General features: G+C 37.2%; 4 protein-coding genes across 4 annotated transcripts; 3 read left to right on the forward strand and 1 right to left on the reverse strand.

Annotated features, from left to right (window-relative positions):
• Positions 1 to 1,486: 1,486 nt before the first annotated feature.
• Positions 1,487 to 7,100, forward strand: LOC108162988 (nuclear pore complex protein Nup154). The gene is made up of 12 exons (XM_017297996.2): positions 1,487 to 2,058; positions 2,113 to 2,275; positions 2,339 to 2,832; positions 2,892 to 3,064; positions 3,120 to 4,078; positions 4,136 to 4,372; positions 4,697 to 4,858; positions 4,929 to 5,475; positions 5,531 to 6,080; positions 6,154 to 6,620; positions 6,701 to 6,823; positions 6,892 to 7,100. The coding sequence occupies exons 1-12, from the start codon at positions 1,960 to 1,962 to the stop codon at positions 7,022 to 7,024; spliced, it is 4,107 nt and encodes a 1,368-aa protein (XP_017153485.1). The 5' UTR covers positions 1,487 to 1,959; the 3' UTR covers positions 7,025 to 7,100.
• Positions 7,101 to 7,133: 33 nt separating this feature from the next.
• Positions 7,134 to 8,331, reverse strand: LOC108162989 (protein arginine N-methyltransferase 6). The gene is made up of 2 exons (XM_017297997.1): positions 8,227 to 8,331; positions 7,134 to 8,168 (listed from the first exon to the last, which is right to left on the reverse strand). The coding sequence occupies exons 1-2, from the start codon at positions 8,263 to 8,265 to the stop codon at positions 7,179 to 7,181; spliced, it is 1,029 nt and encodes a 342-aa protein (XP_017153486.1). The 5' UTR covers positions 8,266 to 8,331; the 3' UTR covers positions 7,134 to 7,178.
• Positions 8,332 to 11,276: 2,945 nt separating this feature from the next.
• On the forward strand, positions 11,277 to 15,666 carry LOC117188720 (protein aubergine-like; the record flags this gene model as incomplete). The annotated part of the gene is made up of 8 exons (XM_033392998.1): positions 11,277 to 11,355; positions 11,411 to 11,883; positions 12,670 to 12,862; positions 13,409 to 13,536; positions 13,894 to 14,048; positions 14,126 to 14,515; positions 14,583 to 14,693; positions 14,751 to 15,666. Coding segments are annotated over 8 exons (2,430 nt in total), but the record flags the coding sequence as incomplete, so codon positions are not given.
• A 2,305-nt stretch (positions 15,667 to 17,971) lies between these two features.
• On the forward strand, positions 17,972 to 23,989 carry LOC108162565 (protein aubergine). The gene is made up of 9 exons (XM_017297363.1): positions 17,972 to 18,137; positions 19,583 to 19,694; positions 19,750 to 20,222; positions 20,993 to 21,185; positions 21,732 to 21,859; positions 22,217 to 22,371; positions 22,449 to 22,838; positions 22,906 to 23,016; positions 23,074 to 23,989. Exons 1-9 carry the CDS (start codon positions 18,042 to 18,044, stop codon positions 23,972 to 23,974), a joined length of 2,559 nt encoding a protein of 852 aa, XP_017152852.1. The 5' UTR covers positions 17,972 to 18,041; the 3' UTR covers positions 23,975 to 23,989.
• The last annotated feature ends 373 nt before the right edge of the window (positions 23,990 to 24,362 follow it).

Below are 24,362 nucleotides of genomic sequence, written 5' to 3' on the forward strand. Positions count from 1 at the left end.
TATAAACTTATTTATTTTTATTTCTCAGCACTTCCAATAAATCATTCTGGAATTTTTTTTGCGTGTTGATGAGGTTCTCGACCATGTTTCCCTGCCTCATATCAAGTTCTTCCTTCTTCCTGTGAAGGTCCTTCTGCTCTTCGACTCGCTTTCTGGCGATCTCAGCCATCCAAGAAGTGTCGTCTGTTTTGATTTATAATCACCTAAATATAACAAACTTTTAACTTCTCTTCTTTCCCCCTATCCTCCTTTTGTAGGTACATAAGTACAATTATTAGCAGATAATTTTTAATTAAATAAATAAATTTATATAAATATATTTAATATAAATAATATACATATATTTTTATATGCAGTGAATTTTTGTAGATGCATATTTTTCTCTCTTAGATTTTGAGAGTAGATTTTCTGCATGCGCTTTTTTTATTGATCAGGAAACTCTGCTCTAGTATAGCAATATTAAGTTTATCGTTTATTTTGTTCTTTCATTATTGCTTATTAGTTTTTGTTCGCAGTTATTGGCATCCATTAACATTCAACAAAATTAAATTCTTTCCGATAGCAAAAAAAAAGGAGCGCGTCCACCAGCAACTTGATCGGGGATCAGTTTTTGATTTCTTACGCAAATTCATCAAATTTGCAGATATGGAGCGTATAAATGGTAATTGCTTTTGACTTACTTCTGCGGCTACGTTTTCAGCCAAAACGTTTAAATTCACAAATTTTTAGTATTGATAGTCTGCTTGAATATAACAAAATATAAGAAGAAAATAAATGTATTGTTATTTTTTATCCAATAGAATATACAATTTATTTATTTCATCTTGTGAAAGTACCAATTTAGACAATTGGCAGTGTTTCACATCTCAAATATTTCCCACCGATTTTCACTAGCTTGTGCATTTTGCGATATCAGCAGAAAAAAGTTCCATATTCGTTATAATTTGATCATTATTTCGCAATTTTTTGTCAAAGTTTCACATGTAATTGATGTGAAGTCCATAATTGAGTGCATTGCGCGTACAAAACACTCTGTTATGTTAAGCATCCGACGCTTCAAAAATAGAATTGGGCTGCTACAGCTGTTAGCCTAAAAATATTTTGTGTTGTTGCCCAGATTAATTAACTAGGCTAGTAACTAAGCAATTGCAGTCTAACGAAGGCAGTGTAAATAGGCTATTAACCAGGCTGACGCGAGTTTGTTATCGATGTCAAAACACAATAGCTGAACCTCAACACTAATAGAATCAGTAGCTAAAAAAGTGGTTTCTTTACCTCTGAAGAATTCAAAAAGTTAACAAACAAATGATTGGGGCTACTTTAGGTGTTTCAAATTAAAAAGGGATAGCTGATACCTACTGGAGATAAGCTGACTAAACATGCTGAGTTATTCAAAGTTTATCGGGCATAGGCCCCACTGTACTTTGATCTATCAGTCAGTTTTTCAGTCTCTCAATATTTTGGGAAAACAAAAATATATATAGATGTAGATACATGAGCAGCACATATAACCATATCATATCCGCTATAAAAAACCATAATTTAAACTTACATCTAAATTTATTATCAGTACGATCATACAAATAATAACAACTGAATCTGCATCTAAGTAGTTTTAGATTTGGATTCTTATGGAGTAAATTTATTGCGCATTTATCCCATCAAAACAACTTTGTATTACCAGTGATAATTTAACGCAAGTCCATTTCAACTAATCGATTGTTTCTGGAATGAGAAATTTTTTAAAGTGGAAACAAACGATTATATTACTTTCGATGTATGTATTTATAAACTGCCGAACTATCATCGCTAAAAAAAGGCGGGATCCGTTTCTAGTGGCGTTGGTATAACAGCCGGCTTTACTCCTCACATTGGCCTTTTTTGAACGTCATTCTAATATATTTGTGTTGCTGCGCGCTTAGCAGTATAGTTTGTGCTTTCTAGATAAATATTTACAAAATGAGTGCTACGCCCGCGCAGTTTGAATTTTTATCAACAGCAGGAAATATGCTGGAGTGGCACGATAATCTCGACAGACAAAAGCCTGGTCTATTGGAAGTGAGTTACAAGGTGTTATATAGCTTTCAAAATCTTATAAAGCTTTTATTTTAGTTAACAGGTGTTAGCCAGCATGGTAGACCCACGATGAGTGGCCTAAATGATTACGACTACCAGAGCCTTGCATACTTAAAATCAGATAATGCACATAACCTAAAACAACTGCGAACTGTCACAAAATCTGCAATACCAAATGAAATTCTGGAACACTTTAAGCGTATGTATAGTGCGGCATTATTCACATTGATAACTGGTATACAATTACAAATATAACACGCAGATGTAAAATGTCATTGTAACATGGGTTTGTTTCCTGAAATTGGTCGCGCCTGGCTAACCATTGATTCTGAGATTTACATATGGACATATAATCAAACACGAGATGTTGCATACTATGATGGGTTAAGCCATTTGATTGTGAGCGTTGGATTGGTAAAACCGAAGCCTGACGTCTTTGTGAAAGATGTTATGTATCTTTTAGTTTTGACGACACCTATAGAGGTAATTGTCTTGGGCGTCACATTTGGAGAGAATTCGTACAATGAAATGCAACTAATGAACAGGCCAATATTTGTGATTGGAACTGACAATGTATCAATCAGCGCCATAAAAGGAACAGACGACGGACGCATTTTTTTAGGTGGTCGTGATGGCTGCTTATATGAGGTGTTCTATCAGGCTGAAACTAGCTGGTTTGGAAAACGTTGCAAGAAGATAAACCTCTCCCAAAATCTCGTTTCGTACATGGTCCCGAGTTTTCTCAAAGTATTTTCGGTGCGCACGCAATGCTGATAAAAATTTGAACACTCGATTGATTTTTTCTTATTTTATAGGAAGTTGATTTCATCCAGACAATTGCCATCGACAATAGCCGCAGACTGCTATATATTCTAACGGAAAATGGATCTATTGAGGCTTGGGATATCGGATCGAATTATGCAAATGTGCGAAGACTGTCTAAGATCACCCAAAGTGATATTACTAACAAGGCAGTCAGCTTGATTACGTATGTTCGATTTATGTGGATTTCTGTACAAATATCTAAACCATATTGTTTTTAGGACTGTTGACCCATCTATTTTTAAAGCTGTTAGGGCAATATGTCCCCTTATCGAAGATGATTCAAACAAGCTGCACCTTGTCGCTGTTACGCAGTGCGGCGTACGTCTGTATTTCTCCACCACATCGCTGAATACGCAACAGTCTTTTAACGCAACAACACCTTGCCCGCAAACCGAATATTTCGGCAGTGGTCAGACACCACTGTCAGCGGGAATGGACGCGCCGAAGGGACTTTACTTACTCCATGTTCGACTTCCCCCGGGGTACACACCTAACGCAACAACCAATAAACCTAGGGAGGTATATGCAGCACACTACTCGGAGGAAACAATGTTAATGATTACGACGCAACAGCAAGATCAGGACCTATTGTGGTCGGTTAGCTCTGTTCCGTCAGTTAATCACACGTATCTCGTGGAATCAGCAGCTCTGGAAAGCTTGGATGGCATTGTTTGGGGCTTAGCTGAGGTACACGATCCTTCTAGGCCTCTTCTTAATTCCCCTTTATACAAGGCACGCAACCCGCGCCGAGTCGCTTTGCTAACAAACCAAGGCACTCATATTGTAGAGTTGCTAAAATCGCCAGACATACTGCTGCAGATCTTGTTGGCGTGCAATGGTCCGCATCATGAGGAAGTAAAAATGTTTTTCCAATCGCAAAATAAACGCGAGGCCTGTGCTACGTGTTTACTGATAGCTACTTCTGAAAAATATCGTGGTGGCGATATAGCGTTGTGGGCCACCCAGGCTTTTATGCTGTACGGCGGAGAACCATGCTTTCAAAATCAAAAGTTTTTGAATGCTAATAACCGTAACTTACCCAATCAAACATTGTCTTCGAATTCAGCCCTAGGGACAGAGCGGTTGCCTATGTTCATGTCGACACCAATGCAAAATAAATCAACTCTCCCCTCTACGCAATATGCTGCATTTCAGTACAATCAGCATACAAGTCAAGGTACGTACGCTCAACAAACAGGTGAAAGCTTAAAAGTTAACTAAAAATAAATTTCAGCTGGAATTTTGCAGTCATCCCAGGCACTTGGTCACGAAAATGCAGCGATAGTTTTTTCGTCAAAACATGACGGACTATACCTATATGTCGCGCGGATGTTGCGATCTATTTGGAAACTGAATTGTGTCGATGAAAATTTCTGTACCAAATTAGGTCCAGGCGATTGTGCATCCCTATTGTCCGACCTACGTTCATTGCGTAGTTTTCTGGAAGTGCATTCTGTGCATGATATTTCCTGTAAGTAGCTTACATACATACATATTTTTATACCCGATACTCAAAGAGTAAAGAGGTATGTTAGATTTTTGGTGAAAGTTGATGGGTGCAACATCCAGAAGGAAGCGTTTCGGATCCCAGAAAGTATATACATATATTCTTAGTCAACAGTAATAGCCAATGATATCACACTGAAACAAGTTCGTTTCGACCATTGATGCTGATCCAGTGGGTGTTACACACATTCACTTTCACCACAAATCTCTCTTTGAGTATCCGGTATAATATTTGATCGGAATTAGTCACTATCGCCAACGAACTAATTTATATTCTTTAAATTTGTAGCCTCTACCCGAGTGCCTTTCGACAGTCAATTGGACAAAACGACTGGATACACAACAATGTTGATGGCCAACAGCCATTTGCCCATGTCGGATCAAAGGAGCATGTCGGAGCAGGCTCAGGTTGAGGAAAAACGGTCGCTTTCAGCTTTGAACCTTTTTGTCAGTAAGTGTAGATTTAATGTTCTATTTAATCGCAAAAAATCTGGAGTCCACTAATTGGAACTTTTTACTAGAGCATGCCTGTGAGGTCATATCCCTGTGGAGCATTCTGAATTCGCATTCATTTCAACACCTTTGTCTGCAGCTTAGTCCCGAGCACCAGAAGGTTCTGAGGTGTTGCACCTTTCGCGACTTGATGCTTACACGATCCGAAGTGTGCGCATTTTTAATAATTTCACTGATCAATCTATACCTCAAGGATAAAACCGGTGTATCGGAAGTATCAAAGAATTTACGTGAGCTATGCCCGAATCTGTATAGGCATGAGGATGCTGTTACATACAAGGCCACAGAGCTTCTAATGAGTGCTAAAAACTGCACCTCACCTGTGGAGAAGAAACAAAAGTTGAGAACAACGTTGCAAATGTGCAAGGAAGCGGCACCCACATTGCCGCTGCATAGCATTTGTCAACTTTTTATTTCCGTCGACTTTTTCGAGGGTGTAGTCGAACTGACAGCCATTTGTGCATCAAAGAGCGATCCTGAAGATGTTGGAATTCACTTCTATAACAACGACGAGCCGCCTGAAGACCGTGAAGGTTATTCCTATTTTGTCACCCGGTAAATAAATTAAGAATCTGAGATCAGTCTGAGCAACTCAAAATTATTATTTCAGGATGAACTATTACAAGGAGGTGCAACTTATGCTAGATCACGTCTACCAGGCTACCTGTAATAATACATCTATTCAAGATCAAACATTACCGTATTATCTCTGCAACACTCCCGGATCTAATGTAGACCCTGGGGAAAGCTGTAATGCTGAATACAAATCGAAGCCATCAATTTCAAAAATTGCTGCCCAGACTCTCCAAATAAAAGACCCTTTAATTCATGTGACGCTCTACGAATGGTTGCTCGCTCATGACATGCTAACTGAACTTTTGGAAGTGGTAGAGCCAACTTTGGGAGAGTTTTTGCGCCGAAGTGTAACACGTAATCCGGATAATGTCATTTTAACCGATTTGCTTTGGAAGTATTATGAGAAGAATGGATACCATTCCCAGGCAGCACAAATTTTGGATAATTTGGCAATGACACGCAGTGAAAACATAACTCTGGAACAACGCCTTGAGTATGTGGTGAGGGCCGTTATGTGTATGCGCAATGGGAACGTTGGCTCCTCTGTAACCAGTGGGATATTCTTAAAGGAACTAGAAGACAAGGTAACGTTCATTTGAATGCACTCGTAAATTGACATTGAATTATGTTTTGTTTATTTTAAATTTCAAATTTCAGCTGGAAATAGCTCGAGTTCAAAAAGCGGTGCTTGTTGATATGACGGCGTTGGCACAAAAAAATCCAGACGCCACAACGGCCGTAAAAGAATTAAATTACGCACTATACGAAATCACACCATTGTACCAGCGTTTTGCTGAGCCCTTTAATCTTTGGGAGTGCCAATTGGCGATACTTAATTGCTCCCATCACAACGATCCCTTGCTGATAGAGTCGGTGTGGGGTAACATAATCAGCAGCTTAGTAGAAGACCCAGGATCTACTCAGGAACGCACCAACAGGTTGTTCAGCAAAATTGAACTATTAGTGCGTGAATATTCTGAATCGGGTGCTTGCTTCCCATTCGCTTTTTTGATAAGGGAGCTGGAAATTAAAGCTTGTCAGCTGCGTATGCCCGAAGGAACGGTCCCAGAAAAACTGGTAACCATGAACCTTGACCTGGAGCTAATTCTTGAATACTACTCAAGGTATGTTGTATTATTTTATTCGTGCAGTAGGAGCGAGAAGATGTTTTCGTGTTTTGTAAATCATTTTCAACTTTTTTCAGAATGATTTCAATGAATGAACGTGTCTGGGCAAATGAAGGCAACGAGTGGCACTTAATCCAATCCGCAATTCGTGTGGTATCTCTTCTTGCGGACAACGCCCATGCTATTTGGTACCGCTCAAAGTATGTTTGGTTTGCAAATATTTATTTTTTTTAATTTAAAAACGTAATTGTAATTACTCTCCTCACAGGAGACGAATTATTGGAAAGGCTCAGGACATAGTGGCTGCCTGTTTGAATATATGTTATCAGAAGCCAGACACAAATCGATTACAGCAGAGTCTTAAAGAGCTACAATGCAGATTGCAACGGCTGTTGGGTTAGTTTTAAAATATGAATTGTAACTAAATTGAGATGAGCAAAATTAAGAATAAATTTAATAGATGTTAAATTTGACTGAGATATATATTGTATTTGTATTAAGAGTTTTAAATAAATTGGTTTACTCTTTATTATGTTCCGCACAACAATTATAAAATCACGATGTATTTATAGTTTTTAAGTGTGCTTCAGTTAGTATACATTTAGTCATGTGGCAGGAACATGGCACGGGGTGTTCTTCGATATTCGGATCGAGAAGCTCGACTTCCAAATTGTACTTCCGCATGTCACTTGCGCTGCGCGTCATAGAGATTTGAAATGCTATTGGTGCTTTTTCATCAACAGTTTCGCAAGAGTCTTGTGGTAGAACTACTACACACTGCTTCCAATGCGTTTCCGGGGCGAAAGGAGATGTGCTAAGAATCACGGCTTCGTTGCCTGGAAATAGCACCTCAAACCATATGCAAAATCCTTGATGGTTTCCCCCTCTTTGTGCCGCAACGACATCCTTAAAACGAACTTCCTCAAGTTCAGCCATATCCACATCGAGCAAGTTCATCCAATGAAGAACGACACCCTCGTGTAGCAAATTTTTAGGATCCAATTGTGTAATCTCTGGCCTAGTCGACTTTTGCGTTCTCAGCTTTTTAGCAAAACTATCCATTTTTATACCATCAATATTCTGCCAATAATCAAACAGAGATGGAACAGAGCAAGGTGCCACAAAAATCGTGCACTCTGTGGGAAACATTAGTCCATCTTCTTTCAAAAATTTGTCCCTAGCTAGAAGAACTGAACTGAGCATACCTTCATGGAGTAAATAAAAACCCATCCATTCGGAAACAATAATATCAACTTTCTCAGATGAAACAGGAAGGACCAATTCTTCTACTCTAGAGTGAATAACTTTAACAATGCTTGTTAAACCATTATCTTGCATTAGATCCAAAGCAACTTTTGTAGCTACGTTAGACGCTTCTACGGCATAGACCAACCTGGCTCCTGCCTTTGCACAGAAAGCTGAAAGTATCCCAGTACCAGCACCAACATCTAATACAACTTTATCTTTAAATTTGTCTTTGTTGCCCAGAATGGCATTGCAGTATGCTATCTGCCGGGGTCGATCTTTCAACATTAGCTCATGGACCTAAAAACAAAATCTTATAATTTATTTGCTCTTTAATTATTTATATAAATTAACTTTCCTCTAAATTTTCGTATTCATCGAAGTAAGGATTAGACATATCTGCAGAATAAGCCAACGTGCTTTTCGTAAAAACTCAGAACAAAACAACAGTGTGACCGCGGACTTATCGATAAGAAATAAGGTCTGACCCTCAGAAATATACCAAAATATACCGTCTCATTTTAAAAATATACCGTAAATATACCGACTATTTCCAGTTTTATTATACATATTCATCGATTTTAATATACCGTGGAATATTACTAGCTATCTAGATCTCTCAACCCTTCCCACATAATTTGTACAGCTAATGAATCTATTTTCTAATTGACTGTCTTATTTTAAATTCTTGCTTTCGTTTAATTTAGGCCAAAAAAAGGTTTTAGCGAAAATGCGCCAAAAAAACCACTAAAGACGACAGTCGGAACAATAGGAAAATTGTTCAATTTTGATATTCCGTCGAATATTACTAGCTAGATAGAACCCTCAGCCCTGCCCACATAATTTTAATCCAATTAATAAACCTAATTCTAATTCTAATTGACTGGCTTATTTTAAATATTTGCAAATATTGCATTTTGCGTAAAAAAGGTTTTAGCAAAATAAGTCAGACAAAAAAAACGAAAGAGAAAAACTCAAAATTGCACTACCTTCCAATATGTTATTGGCAATAGAATGTGTCGGGGTATCAGCAGCTGTAGATGGCGACGCTACCCGCACCTTTGTCCGCCACGAAGATAACATGTTTTGAAGACATAATTAAATAGGATGAATGATTTTATTCGAAAATAACACCATAAAAGTGGATAAATCTCATCTTGTGGGAAAGAAACCAATCTATATGTTTTGTACTTAAAACAGGCATTTTTGTACTTAAAATATTGCACCGCAACAACAAAAACAAAGGCATTTTTCGGATAATCCCTCTTACAAGTTCTACTATTTTAAAAGATGTCAGAAAATATGAGGCAGTCTCGGCTAACGGTAACTTCAATTAGTCTAAGATATGTTTGTCGGTAGCGAATTTACCTTTTTTTTAAATGTATCAATCAATATTGAGTAAAATCCAAACCAAAATCACTTCTAAGACACCAAAGCGCAGCATTCTACGATTATTCACATTGGAATATTTTTTCCGTTGAAATGTGCGTCTCACCACTTCTGTTTTTGCTAATAAAAGTTATTAGCCTATTGTCAAAAAAAATATCAGTTACATTTTTAACTTTTTTTAATCTAAATGTGAACGACTGTCCCGTGCGTCCCGTTTACATATGTAGAATTAGTAGATATGATTTTATAGGTCATTTGCAAAAAAAAGCATTCCAATACTACCTGTTCCTGAACAGTATTACAGTATCATTTAATTTTGGAAAAAGCCAATAGCTCCACAAACGATATTTTGACATCGATAGCAACAGGAAGTGTAAAACTTGCGCATTCAGCCCTGGGTAATTTTAAAACTTTGACGGTGGACGACGGAAATAATTCAACGGAAAATGAATAATTTACCAACAAATTCTGTGCATTCTCGTGGACGCGGGCGCGGAACAAAACAGAAGGACTTTGCAAACCGTGGCTTGGGTCTTCAGTTGGTAAGAAAATTAAATTAGATACAATTATTCATACCATGTATGTATATCCTTTCCCGGCAGTATTGATATATGGTTTGCACATCGCGTTTTTTTTAAACATACAGAACTCAAATTCACAGTGTTCAAGTAATTTCACTTTAATTTGTGTATTAAATCAGTTGTAAATAATATAACATGTTAAAAAAGTGATCTATATAGATGGTTACCGGAATAATATTGCAGCTTTTTACTGAACAGCTTAATTGGTGCACCAATTCTTGAATGTGTCTTTACAAAACTTTGATGTTCAAGTTTGTATAACTTTGCATGTGCTAAAAATATACAACGTTATATTGTTTTTGCAAATCTTTTGAAGGTTTTTATGTTGAATAATTTTCCCCTAACGTTTTCCCCTACTTAGCTCTTTATAGAATTGACTTAGCCACTGAATGTACGTACGTAAATACATATGTACGTATTTCCACTTTATGCTTTTGGATAACCGTCGTGCTGAAATTTGCATAGAATTAGTGTGGTTTTCTTGGCCTGCTATGTTATAATATCTGTCTCTAAACATGTTTAAAACCATAACACAAACCTATTAATCCATATGTGCTGGGTTTATGCATATGTAACTAACTAAGCTAATGGAGATTAAATTGGATCGGTCGAAAAGCTAGTCTGTGAGAGTATTTATGTAGAATTCATGTACAAATACTCAAAAAGAGTATAGTGGGATATTAGATTGTGGAGAAAGTGGGAAAGAAAGCGTTTTCGATAGCCGAGTCGATTAAGCCATGTTTGTCTGTCTGTCTTGTTTGACGCCTAGTTCTCACAGATATTAAGAGCTAAAGCAACCAAATTTTGTACCCAGTCTCCTGTTATATCACATTAAATCAAGTTTGTTTCAAAATTTTGCAACGCCTCTTTCCTCCCCCACATAGGGCGAAAACCTGGTGTATCCACAATTTTGAAGATACGAGAAAATCAAAAACGCAAGATCATAGAGACAGATTGGCGAATCTGGATTGGTTCTTTTATTTTCCAACCAATATCAGTCAGAAATTCTCAATGCCTTCGAAAGTCAGGCGATTGAACCGAAGAATTCATCAAGGAGGGACATTATTAAATTGGAAAAATTCAATGAATTCACGATTTTTGTTGTCCTGATAAAATAAAAAACCATCTTTTATCTCGAGTTTCTAAAATCTTTAAATGAGTTTTTTTTTTTTAAGTATCAATAGATAACATAGCTGTGTTTAATTCTGTGCTGTGCTTAATTTCAAGCTCTTAGTTGGTTTTTATCCAGAAATGTGTGTTCCATCGGAGCAAAAACCCTTTTTGGCCTTTTTTAACGAAGCTAACCCTCCTGTTCTGTTTGTTGAACTATTTTGTGTTATTTTGTCTCTTATTCGGTATAAAATATAAACATTTATGTAAAAACATACGAATTTATCGCTTTGTAGGGGCAATCTTCTAACGAGGCTCGTCCGGATAAACCTGTCCCCCAGCGGACGCATTAAAAACGACGGAGATCATACCCGAGTCTAAGGATTCTGAAGCTCAAGCCATTGAAGGTATCGGTTTTGTTCTTTTTGTGATTATTTTTATTTCCAATGTTTTTCTTACTAGGCGATCCTCGTGGATCTGCACGTGGACGACGCCTAATAACTGAAGTTGTGCGCTCTCGTCCTCAAGAACTTACAACCAAAGCTGGAATTAGCGGCACAAAAATAAATGTCCAAACCAATTATTTTAAGCTCTTAAAACGTCCATGCTGGACCATTTACCAGTACCGGGTGGATTTTGAACCTGAAGTCGACAACACACGTTACCGTCGTGGATACCTTTACGAACATAAAAACATATTGGGTGGATACATTTTCGACGGAACTATTTTATTCTGCACAACTCAGTTCAACCTCAAGGAATTAGTGACAAAAAATCACGCAGGAGAGAACATTACCATCAAAATTAAGCATGTTGGTTCAGTTGAAGCAGCTGACAATCAACAATTCCAAGTGCTTAATCTTCTCTTACGAAAATCAATGGAGAGTCTTAATCTCCAGCTTGTATCCCGCAACTATTTTGATGCTAAGGCGAAGGTACGTCACTTTGCACTAACAAAAATGAATTTACTTAATATACTTGCCATGTAAATATATATTTATACCATTTTTATATGGATTTTCATATTGACTAAAAATCTTAATCTTAACGCCTAAAAAGTGTACAGTTTGTTCCTATTTTATGTGTACCTAGTTGAAATCGAATCCAACCAAGCTGGTAACATAATGGCTCCCTAACATAATGCCTTTCCATCATCGTATGTATATGTTTATTTACTCGAATGTAATGATGAAGTCACCTTCGAAGTTTCGTCACCAACATTCTCCGCATTAAAGGATGCAAAACCAAAGAAATTATTATACATTTAATTTTGAAGAAAATTTTGAAAAATACTAAAGAGATAGTGCCGTTTCTATTATCTTACCATGCGCAGCAATATAAATTTAGTCGCATTAAAATATTCCCGGTTTCCCTGGAATCGGCTTGGGAATGGCTGGATGCGAAACTTTGGTAAAAATCTTTTTTATTTTGAGTCTCACTTTAAAAGTGTTCGAGGGTCAAAAAACGAACTAGCTGTTATTAGTTATTGACAACTTGCAATAAGTTTTTTCTGCTGCTTTTACTAATCTACAAATATTGGCTCATTGTTGGCTGCTGCGACGGCAATTATTTTCAGGGAAATCACATCAGGGAAAACACAAATTTCACAATTATTATTATTATATTATTATTATACTGCATGAAATATCTTTACAAACGAAAAATAACGACGGGCTAATGTTTAAAAGCTTTTAAATGTTGTGTTTTAATTTCTGCTAAAGATTAAACTTAATAATTACCACGTGGAATTGTGGCCTGGATATCAAACATCGATTCGTCAACACGAGTCTGATATATTATTGTGTGCCAATGTCGTTCATAAGGTAATGAGAACGGATACCTTGTATGACATCCTAAATGAGGCGATTCGGCATACCGAGGACTTTCAAGACGCTTTTAGACGCCAAGTAATGGGTGAGTTTTCCATATTTACATATGTATACATGTATACATGCATACATAAATTTGTGCATAAGCCTGTGTGACTAATTAGATTAATGACTCGTAATTGCATTTGTTGTACACAAAATATTAGTAGATGTGAGATGGAAATAATAGTCAACAAAAGAAGGCAAGACTAAAAATGCCCAGTCGAAAACATTTACATAGTTCGTGGTCTGGCACCGATTGCTGGAAGACTCAATTCTTCGCGAGTTATCGCGCCACTGACAATCTATTACTCAGTATCAATAGGATCACTAGAGTAATCTAAATATGGGAAAAAGCTCAGGATTAAGTCTAGCTATTGGGATGGATGCACCATACAGGGTGGAACTCAAAAGGTATGACTGTAGGTTGTTTCTTAGGATAACCGAACGAAAAAACTATACAAATTGCGGCGTTTTTTAAAAATACATAACTAACTCTGCAGTCGTAACACTTACTAAAGTAATAGATATACTTTTTAGCAGCTACAACTTATTGATGGTTGTATATTTAAGCATTTATTCTCTTCCACAGGTATGATATGTCTTACTGATTACACCAATAAAACCTATCGCATCGATGATGTCGACTTTGGATTGAACCCCTTGTCTAAGTTTAACACTAAAGATGGAGATATATCGTATGTGGAATATTATAAAAAGGTAATTGTACATCGGTACAAAAATACACAAAATACATACAAAGCAAGTTTAAGTGCAGCTGGAGTTTCGCCCCTTGAACACCTAGCTTTGTTACACTATTAATGTATGAGCAACGCAAATGTTCTTCTTCCGTTTAAAACTGAAAATCATGATGTTGAATCATAAAGAATGATTCTATATAATAGAGCAACAAAATGCGATCAACAAATCTTCCGCGGTTTCCTTTGCCGACCGACTGTTGGTTCTGAACAGTCGAGTCGATCTAAAAATTGGAATGTACAATGTTTAGGCAAATAGCATTTAATCTTTTGTTTACTTTTAGAAATCATTTTACCGTTCTACTATTTCGATTTTTAGAGATATAATATCACAATTCGTGACCATAAGCAGCCATTGGTGGTGTCACGACCTACCGAGAAAAACATTCGTGGTGGCACGGATCAGCTTATTATGCTAGTTCCCGAATTGGCTCGAGCTACTGGAATGACTGATGCTATGCGAGCAAATTTTCAGTATGTCTTTTATTCTATTCAAAAATTGTGTTGTTAATATTTCTAATATCAAAATTGGTTCGTTATTCTTAAATTAGATTAATGAAAGCAATGAGCGAGTTTACCAGATTGAATCCGGACCGTCGCATTGAACGCCTGCGCGCATTCAACCAGCGCTTGCAATCGTCGAAAGAGAGCATGGATGTGTTAAAATCGTGGAATATTGAACTTGATTCAGCTTTGGTGGACATCCCAGCTCGCGTTTTATTTCCTGAGAAAATAGTTTTTGGCAATCAAAAGCGATTTGTATGCGATAACCGTGCTGATTGGACTATGGAATTCCGAAAAAACTCAATGTACTCGCATGTGGACATTAAGAGGTGGTATGTGATAACTCCACAGCGTAATTTACGGGAGACTGAGGAGTTTGTAAAGCTCTGCATTCGTGCTGCCAGTGGGATGAAAATGACTATTTCCGAGCCTCGATAGTATGTATTATTTAAAACTATATAATATTATAAATAGAAATACATTTAGTCTTGTATTTCATTCCAGTGATAAAATACCCGATGATCGCAATGGGACATACTCACAATCGATCGATAATGCAGTAGCGAAAGATCCACAAATTATAATGCTAGTGCTTAAGGCTCCAAACGAAGAGAAGTATGGGTAAAGTAAGTTTGTAAAAAGTGGATTCTTATTAGTTTACATCATCAACAGGTATAGCTGTATTAAAAAACGCACTTGTGTTGATCGTCCAGTACCATCACAAGTGGTCACTCTGAAGACCATTGCTCCAAGAAAAGAGAAATCAGCTGGTCTCATGTCCATAGCCACAAAAGTGGTTATTCAGATGAACGCCAAACTGATGGGCGCTCCATGGATGATAGAGTTACCTCTTCGCGGATTAATGACTGTTGGCTTTGATGTGTGTCATTCGTCGAAGAACAAAAACAAGTCGTACGGTGCACTTGTGGCTACGATGGACATGAAATCATCGAACCGCTACTTTTCTTCAGTAAACGAACACATGAAAGGCCAGGAGCTGTCGAATCAGATGTCAATGAATATGACATATGCCCTAAAAGCGTTCCGGGAACATCACGGTATTTTACCAGAGAGAATTCTGTTCTTCCGTGATGGTGTGGGTGATGGTCAACTTCATCAGGTCGTTAACACTGAAGTGAAGTTTTTGAAAACTAAACTCGATGAGATTTATAAATCTGCAGGCAAAGAAGACGGCTGTCGAATGGCATTCATTGTTGTCGCTAAGCGGATCAATACTCGGTACTTTACCAACAATCGAAATCCCGTGCCTGGTACTGTAGTCGATGATGTCATAACGCTTCCTGAGCGTTATGACTTCTTTTTAGTGTCGCAAGCTGTGCGTCAGGGAACGGTATCGCCTACTAGCTACAATGTTATACATGATAACATAGGACTAAGTGCCGATAAACTGCAAATGTTGACCTACAAAATGACCCACATGTATTATAATTTTTCTGGGACCTGTCGCGTGCCTTCTGTATGTCAATACGCTCACAAATTGGCATTTCTTGTAGCCGAAAGTATTAACAGATCCCCATCATCTGGGTTAGAAAATCAGCTATACTTCCTATAAAAGCTTTGTCAAAAATGTAATTTTAGTGCTGGACAAATATAATTAAAAACTGATTTCTCTAAATACTTTGTATTCCATTTATTTTATTTAATCGGCGCATGGCTGATAATGGCAGATTTACCAAAGGATCTAGTGCAGAAGTCACCTGCATTAACTGCCACAGGTATAGATTACTGTGGACTCTTCTACTACAAGACAGATGTACGCAACAAGGCCCGACAGAAGTGCTACATAGCCGTATTTATTTGATACGCCTCGAAGACAGCATGGCTAGACCTGCTGAAGGATCTGACGGTTGCATTCTTGGACGCCCTCAAACGTTTCACGGCCACAAGAGTTGCCCAAGCATATGGTCGGACAATGCTACTAACTTCGGTGGCGCAAGCATCGAGCTGGATGAGCTAAGGCACCTTCATTTTGGATCCAGAAGCACAAGGACAAGGTTCAAGCGCATTGGCTGGATTCGATTGGTGTTTTATCCCACCTAGTTCCACGGACTTTGGGCGGACTTTTGAAGCCGCTGTCGAAATGACTAAGCGGCTCCTGTAAAGTTCAGTCGTGTCGGGCGCCCTTGGTTTCGATGAGCATCGGAACTTGGTATGCCAATTACATGAAATAATCAATTCGCGTCCTTTTTCAACCCTAATAGAAAATTCAAATGATCGTGGCGTCCTTACTCCAGATCACCTACTCGTTGGCCTTATGCCATTTGCATCTATCAGAGCGCACTCCTATTAATCCAATGCTCGCTCTCTAATCAAAGATTAAGCGACATAGACCAACCGGGCTCCTGCCTTTGCACAGAAAGCTGAAAGTATCCCAGTACCAGTCGATCTTTCAACATTAGCTCATGGACCTAAAAACAAAATCTTATAATTTATTTGCTCTTTAATTATTTATATAAATTAACTTTCCTCTAAATTTTCGTATTCATCGAAGTAAGGATTAGACATATCTGCAGAATAAGCCAACGTGCTTTTCGTTAAACCTCAGAACAAAACAACAGTGTGACCGCGGACTTATCGATAAGAAATAAGGTCTGACCCTCAGAAATATACCAAAATATACCGTCTCATTTTAAAAATATACCGTAAATATACCGACGATTTCCAGTTTTATTATACATATTCATCGATTTTAATATACCGTGGAATATTACTAGCTATCTAGATCTCTCAACCCTTCCCACATAATTTGTACAGCTAATGAATCTATTTTCTAATTGACTGTCTTATTTTAAATTCTTGCTTTCGTTTAATTTAGGCCAAAAAAAGGTTTTAGCGAAAATGCGCCAAAAAAACCACGAAAGACGACAGTCGGAACAATAGGAAAATTGTTCAATTTTGATATTCCGTCGAATATTACTAGCTAGATAGAACCCTCAGCCCTGCCCACATAATTTTAATCCAATTAATAAACCTAATTCTAATTCTAATTGACTGGCTTATTTTAAATATTTGCAAATATTGCATTTTGCGTAAAAAAGGTTTTAGCAAAATAAGTCAGACAAAAAAAACGAAAGAGAAAAACTCAAAATTGCACTACCTTCCAATATGTTATTGGCAATAGAATGTGTCGGGGTATCAGCAGCTGTAGATGGCGACGCTACCCGCACCTTTGTACGCCACGAAGATAACATGTTTTGAAGACATAATTAAATAGGATGAATGATTTTATTCGAAAATAACACCATAAAAGTGGATAAATCTCATCTTGTGGGAAAGAAACCAATCTATATGTTTTGTACTTAAAACAGGCATTTTTGTACTTAAAATATTGCACCGCAACAACAAAAACAAAGGCATTTTTCGGATAATCCCTCTTACAAGTTCTACTATTTTAAAAGATGTCAGAAAATATGAGGCAGTCTCGGCTAACGGTAACTTCAATTAGCCTAAGATATGTTTGTCGGTAGCGAATTCACATTTTTTTAAATGTATCAATCAATATTGAGTAAAATCCAAACCAAAATCACTTCTAAGACACCAAAGCGCAGCATTCTGCGATTATTCACATTGGAATATTGTTTCCGTTGAAATGTGCGTCTCACCACTTCTGTTTTTGCTAATAAAAGTTATTAGCCTATTGTCAAAAAAAATATCAGTTACATTTTTAACTTTTTTTAATCTAAATGTGAACGACTGTCCCGTGCGTCCCGTTTACATATGTAGAATTAGTAGATATGATTTTATAGGTCATTTGCAAAAAAAAGCATTCCAATACTACCTGTTCCTGAACAGTATTACAGTATCATTTAATTTTGGAAAAAGCCAATAGCTCCACAAACGATATTTTGACATCGATAGCAACAGGAAGTGTAAAACTTGCGCATTCAGCCCTGGGTAATTTTAAAACTTTGACGGTGGACGACGGAAATAATTCAACGGAAAATGAATAATTTACCAACAAATTCTGTGCATTCTCGTGGACGCGGGCGCGGAACAAAACAGAAGGACTTTGCAAACCGTGGCTTGGGTCTTCAGTTGGTAAGAAAATTAAATTAGATACAATTATTCATACCATGTATGTATATCCTTTCCCGGCAGTATTGATATATGGTTTGCACATCGCGTTTTTTTTAAACATACAGAACTCAAATTCACAGTAATCAAGTAATTTCACTTTAATTTGTGTATTAAATCAGTTGTAAATAATATAACATGTTAAAAAAGTGATCTATATAGATGGTTACCGGAATAATATTGCAGCTTTTTACTGAACAGCTTAATTGGTGCACCAATTCTTGAATGTGTCTTTACAAAACTTTGATGTTCAAGTTTGTATAACTTTGCATGTGCTAAAAATATACAACGTTATATTGTTTTTGCAAATCTTTTGAAGGTTTTTATGTTGAATAATTTTCCCCTAACGTTTTCCCCTACTTAGCTCTTTATAGAATTGACTTAGCCACTGAATGTACGTACGTAAATACATATGTACGTATTTCCACTTTATGCTTTTGGATAACCGTCGTGCTGAAATTTGCATAGAATTAGTGTGGTTTTCTTGGCCTGCTATGTTATAATATCTGTCTCTAAACATGTTTAAAACCATAACACAAACCTATTAATCCATATGTGCTGGGTTTATGCATATGTAACTAACTAAGCTAATGGAGATTAAATTGGATCGGTCGAAAAGCTAGTCTGTGAGAGTATTTATGTAGAATTCATGTACAAATACTCAAAAAGAGTATAGTGGGATATTAGATTGTGGAGAAAGTGGGAAAGAAAGCGTTTTCGATAGCCGAGTCGATTAAGCCATGTTTGTCTGTCTGTCTTGTTTGACGCCTAGTTCTCACAGATATTAAGAGCTAAAGCAACCAAATTTTGTACCCAGTCTCCTGTTATATCACATTAAATCAAGTTTGTTTCAAAATTTTGCAACGCCTCTTTCCTCCCCCACATAGGGCGAAAACCTGGTGTATCCACAATTTTGAAGATACGAGAAAATCAAAAACGCAAGATCATAGAGACAGATTGGCGAATCTGGATTGGTTCTTTTACTTTCCAACCAATATCAGTCAGAAATTCTCAATGCCTTCTAAAGTCAGGCGATTGAACCGAAGAATTCATCAAGGAGGGACATTATTAAATTGGAAAAATTTAATGAATTCACGATTTTTGTTGTCCTGATAAAATCAAAAACCATATTTTATCTCGAGTTTCTAAAATCTTTAAATGAGTTTTTTTTTTTTAAGTATCAATAGATAACATAGCTGTGTTTAATTCTGTGCTGTGCTTAATTTCAAGCTCTTAGTTGGTTTTTATCCAGAAATGTGTGTTCCATCGGAGCAAAAACCCTTTTTGGCCTTTTTTAACGAAGCTAACCCTCCTGTTCTGTTTGTTGAACTATTTTGTGTTATTTTGTCTCTTATTCGGTATAAAATATAAACATTTATGTAAAAACATACGAATTTATCGCTTTGTAGGGGCAATCTTCTAACGAGGCTCGTCCGGATAAACCTGTCCCCCCAGCGGACGCATTAAAAACGACGGAGATCATACCCGAGTCTAAGGATTCTGAAGCTCAAGCCATTGAAGGTATCGGTTTTGTTCTTTTTGTGATTATTTTTATTTCCAATGTTTTTATTACTAGGCGATCCTCGTGGATCTGCACGTGGACGACGCCTAATAACTGAAGTTGTGCGCTCTCGTCCTCAAGAACTTACAACCAAAGCTGGAATTAGCGGCACAAAAATAAATGTCCAAACCAATTATTTTAAGCTCTTAAAACGTCCATGCTGGACCATTTACCAGTACCGGGTGGATTTTGAACCTGAAGTCGACAACACACGTTACCGTCGTGGATACCTTTACGAACATAAAAACATATTGGGTGGATACATTTTCGACGGAACTATTTTATTCTGCACAACTCAGTTCAACCTCAAGGAATTAGTGACAAAAAATCACGCAGGAGAGAACATTACCATCAAAATTAAGCATGTTGGTTCAGTTGAAGCAGCTGACAATCAACAATTCCAAGTGCTTAATCTTCTCTTACGAAAATCAATGGAGAGTCTTAATCTCCAGCTTGTATCCCGCAACTATTTTGATGCTAAGGCGAAGGTACGTCACTTTGCACTAACAAAAATGAATTTACTTAATATACTTGCCATGTAAATATATATTTATACCATTTTTATATGGATTTTCATATTGACTAAAAATCTTAATCTTAACGCCTAAAAAGTGAACAGTTTGTTCCTATTTTATGTGTACCTAGTTGAAATCGAATCCAACCAAGCTGGTAACATAATGCCTTCCCATCATCGTATGTATATGTTTATTTACTCGAATGTAATGATGAAGTCACCTTCGAAGTTTCGTCACCAACATTCTCCGCATTAAAGGATGCAAAACCAAAGAAATTATTATACATTTAATTTTGAAGAAAATTTTGAAAAATACTAAAGAGATAGTGCCGTTTCTATTATCTTACCATGCGCAGCAATATAAATTTAGTCGCATTAAAATATTCCCGGTTTCCCTGGAATCGGCTTGGGAATGGCTGGATGCGAAACTTTGGTAAAAATCTTTTTTATTTTGAGTCTCACTTTAAAAGTGTTCGAGGGTCAAAAAACGAACTAGCTGTTATTAGTTATTGACAACTTGCAATAAGTTTTTTCTGCTGCTTTTACTAATCTACAAATATTGGCTCATTGTTGGCTGCTGCGACGGCAATTATTTTCAGGGAAATCACATCAGGGAAAACACAAATTTCACAATTATTATTATTATATTATTATTATACTGCATGAAATATCTTTACAAACGAAAAATAACGACGGGCTAATGTTTAAAAGCTTTTAAATGTTGTGTTTTAATTTCTGCTAAAGATTAAACTTAATAATTACCACGTGGAATTGTGGCCTGGATATCAAACATCGATTCGTCAACACGAGTCTGATATATTATTGTGTGCCAATGTCGTTCATAAGGTAATGAGAACGGATACCTTGTATGACATCCTAAATGAGGCGATTCGGCATACCGAGGACTTTCAAGACGCTTTTAGACGCCAAGTAATGGGTGAGTTTTCCATATTTACATATGTATACATGTATACATGCATACATAAATTTGTGCATAAGCCTGTGTGACTAATTAGATTAATGACTCGTAATTGCATTTGTTGTACACAAAATATTAGTAGATGTGAGATGGAAATAATAGTCAACAAAAGAAGGCAAGACTAAAAATGCCCAGTCGAAAACATTTACATAGTTCGTGGTCTGGCACCGATTGCTGGAAGACTCAATTCTTCGCGAGTTATCGCGCCACTGACAATCTATTACTCAGTATCAATAGGATCACTAGAGTAATCTAAATATGGGAAAAAGCTCAGGATTAAGTCTAGCTATTGGGATGGATGCACCATACAGGGTGGAACTCAAAAGGTATGACTGTAGGTTGTTTCTTAGGATAACCGAACGAAAAAACTATACAAATTGCGGCGTTTTTTAAAAATACATAACTAACTCTGCAGTCGTAACACTTACTAAAGTAATAGATATACTTTTTAGCAGCTACAACTTATTGATGGTTGTATATTTAAGCATTTATTCTCTTCCACAGGTATGATATGTCTTACTGATTACACCAATAAAACCTATCGCATCGATGATGTCGACTTTGGATTGAACCCCTTGTCTAAGTTTAACACTAAAGATGGAGATATATCGTATGTGGAATATTATAAAAAGGTAATTGTACATCGGTACAAAAATACACAAAATACATACAAAGCAAGTTTAAGTGCAGCTGGAGTTTCGCCCCTTGAACACCTAGCTTTGTTACACTATTAATGTATGAGCAACGCAAATGTTCTTCTTCCGTTTAAAACTGAAAATCATGATGTTGAATCATAAAGAATGATTCTATATAATAGAGCAACAAAATGCGATCAACAAATCTTCCGCGGTTTCCTTTGCCGACCGACTGTTGGTTCTGAACAGTCGAGTCGATCTAAAAATTGGAATGTACAATGTTTAGGCAAATAGCATTTAATCTTTTGTTTACTTTTAGAAATCATTTTACCGTTCTACTATTTCGATTTTTAGAGATATAATATCACAATTCGTGACCATAAGCAGCCATTGGTGGTGTCACGACCTACCGAGAAAAACATTCGTGGTGGCACGGATCAGCTTATTATGCTAGTTCCCGAATTGGCTCGAGCTACTGGAATGACTGATGCTATGCGAGCAAATTTTCAGTATGTCTTTTATTCTATTCAAAAATTGTGTTGTTAATATTTCTAATATCAAAATTGGTTCGTTATTCTTAAATTAGATTAATGAAAGCAATGAGCGAGTTTACCAGATTGAATCCGGACCGTCGCATTGAACGCCTGCGCGCATTCAACCAGCGCTTGCAATCGTCGAAAGAGAGCATGGATGTGTTAAAATCGTGGAATATTGAACTTGATTCAGCTTTGGTGGACATCCCAGCTCGCGTTTTATTTCCTGAGAAAATAGTTTTTGGCAATCAAAAGCGATTTGTATGCGATAACCGTGCTGATTGGACTATGGAATTCCGAAAAAACTCAATGTACTCGCATGTGGACATTAAGAGGTGGTATGTGATAACTCCACAGCGTAATTTACGGGAGACTGAGGAGTTTGTAAAGCTCTGCATTCGTGCTGCCAGTGGGATGAAAATGACTATTTCCGAGCCTCGATAGTATGTATTATTTAAAACTATATAATATTATAAATAGAAATACATTTAGTCTTGTATTTCATTCCAGTGATAAAATACCCGATGATCGCAATGGGACATACTCACAATCGATCGATAATGCAGTAGCGAAAGATCCACAAATTATAATGCTAGTGCTTAAGGCTCCAAACGAAGAGAAGTATGGGTAAAGTAAGTTTGTAAAAAGTGGATTCTTATTAGTTTACATCATCAACAGGTATAGCTGTATTAAAAAACGCACTTGTGTTGATCGTCCAGTACCATCACAAGTGGTCACTCTGAAGACCATTGCTCCAAGAAAAGAGAAATCAGCTGGTCTCATGTCCATAGCCACAAAAGTGGTTATTCAGATGAACGCCAAACTGATGGGCGCTCCATGGATGATAGAGTTACCTCTTCGCGGATTAATGACTGTTGGCTTTGATGTGTGTCATTCGTCGAAGAACAAAAACAAGTCGTACGGTGCACTTGTGGCTACGATGGACATGAAATCATCGAACCGCTACTTTTCTTCAGTAAACGAACACATGAAAGGCCAGGAGCTGTCGAATCAGATGTCAATGAATATGACATATGCCCTAAAAGCGTTCCGGGAACATCACGGTATTTTACCAGAGAGAATTCTGTTCTTCCGTGATGGTGTGGGTGATGGTCAACTTCATCAGGTCGTTAACACTGAAGTGAAGTTTTTGAAAACTAAACTCGATGAGATTTATAAATCTGCAGGCAAAGAAGACGGCTGTCGAATGGCATTCATTGTTGTCGCTAAGCGGATCAATACTCGGTACTTTACCAACAATCGAAATCCCGTGCCTGGTACTGTAGTCGATGATGTCATAACGCTTCCTGAGCGTTATGACTTCTTTTTAGTGTCGCAAGCTGTGCGTCAGGGAACGGTATCGCCTACTAGCTACAATGTTATACATGATAACATAGGACTAAGTGCCGATAAACTGCAAATGTTGACCTACAAAATGACCCACATGTATTATAATTTTTCTGGGACCTGTCGCGTGCCTTCTGTATGTCAATACGCTCACAAATTGGCATTTCTTGTAGCCGAAAGTATTAACAGATCCCCATCATCTGGGTTAGAAAATCAGCTATACTTCCTATAAAAGCTTTGTCAAAAATGTAATTTTAGTGCTGGACAAATATAATTAAAAACTGATTTCTCTAAATACTTTGTATTCCATTTATTTTATTTAATCGGCGCATGGCTGATAATGGCAGATTTACCAAAGGATCTAGTGCAGAAGTCACCTGCATTAACTGCCACAGGTATAGATTACTGTGGACTCTTCTACTACAAGACAGATGTACGCAACAAGGCCCGACAGAAGTGCTACATAGCCGTATTTATTTGATACGCCTCGAAGACAGCATGGCTAGACCTGCTGAAGGATCTGACGGTTGCATTCTTGGACGCCCTCAAACGTTTCACGGCCACAAGAGTTGCCCAAGCATATGGTCGGACAATGCTACTAACTTCGGTGGCGCAAGCAT

Source organism: Drosophila miranda, chromosome 4 (assembly GCF_003369915.1).
Source record: "Drosophila miranda strain MSH22 chromosome 4, D.miranda_PacBio2.1, whole genome shotgun sequence".
Lineage (NCBI taxonomy): Eukaryota > Metazoa > Arthropoda > Insecta > Diptera > Drosophilidae > Drosophila > Drosophila miranda.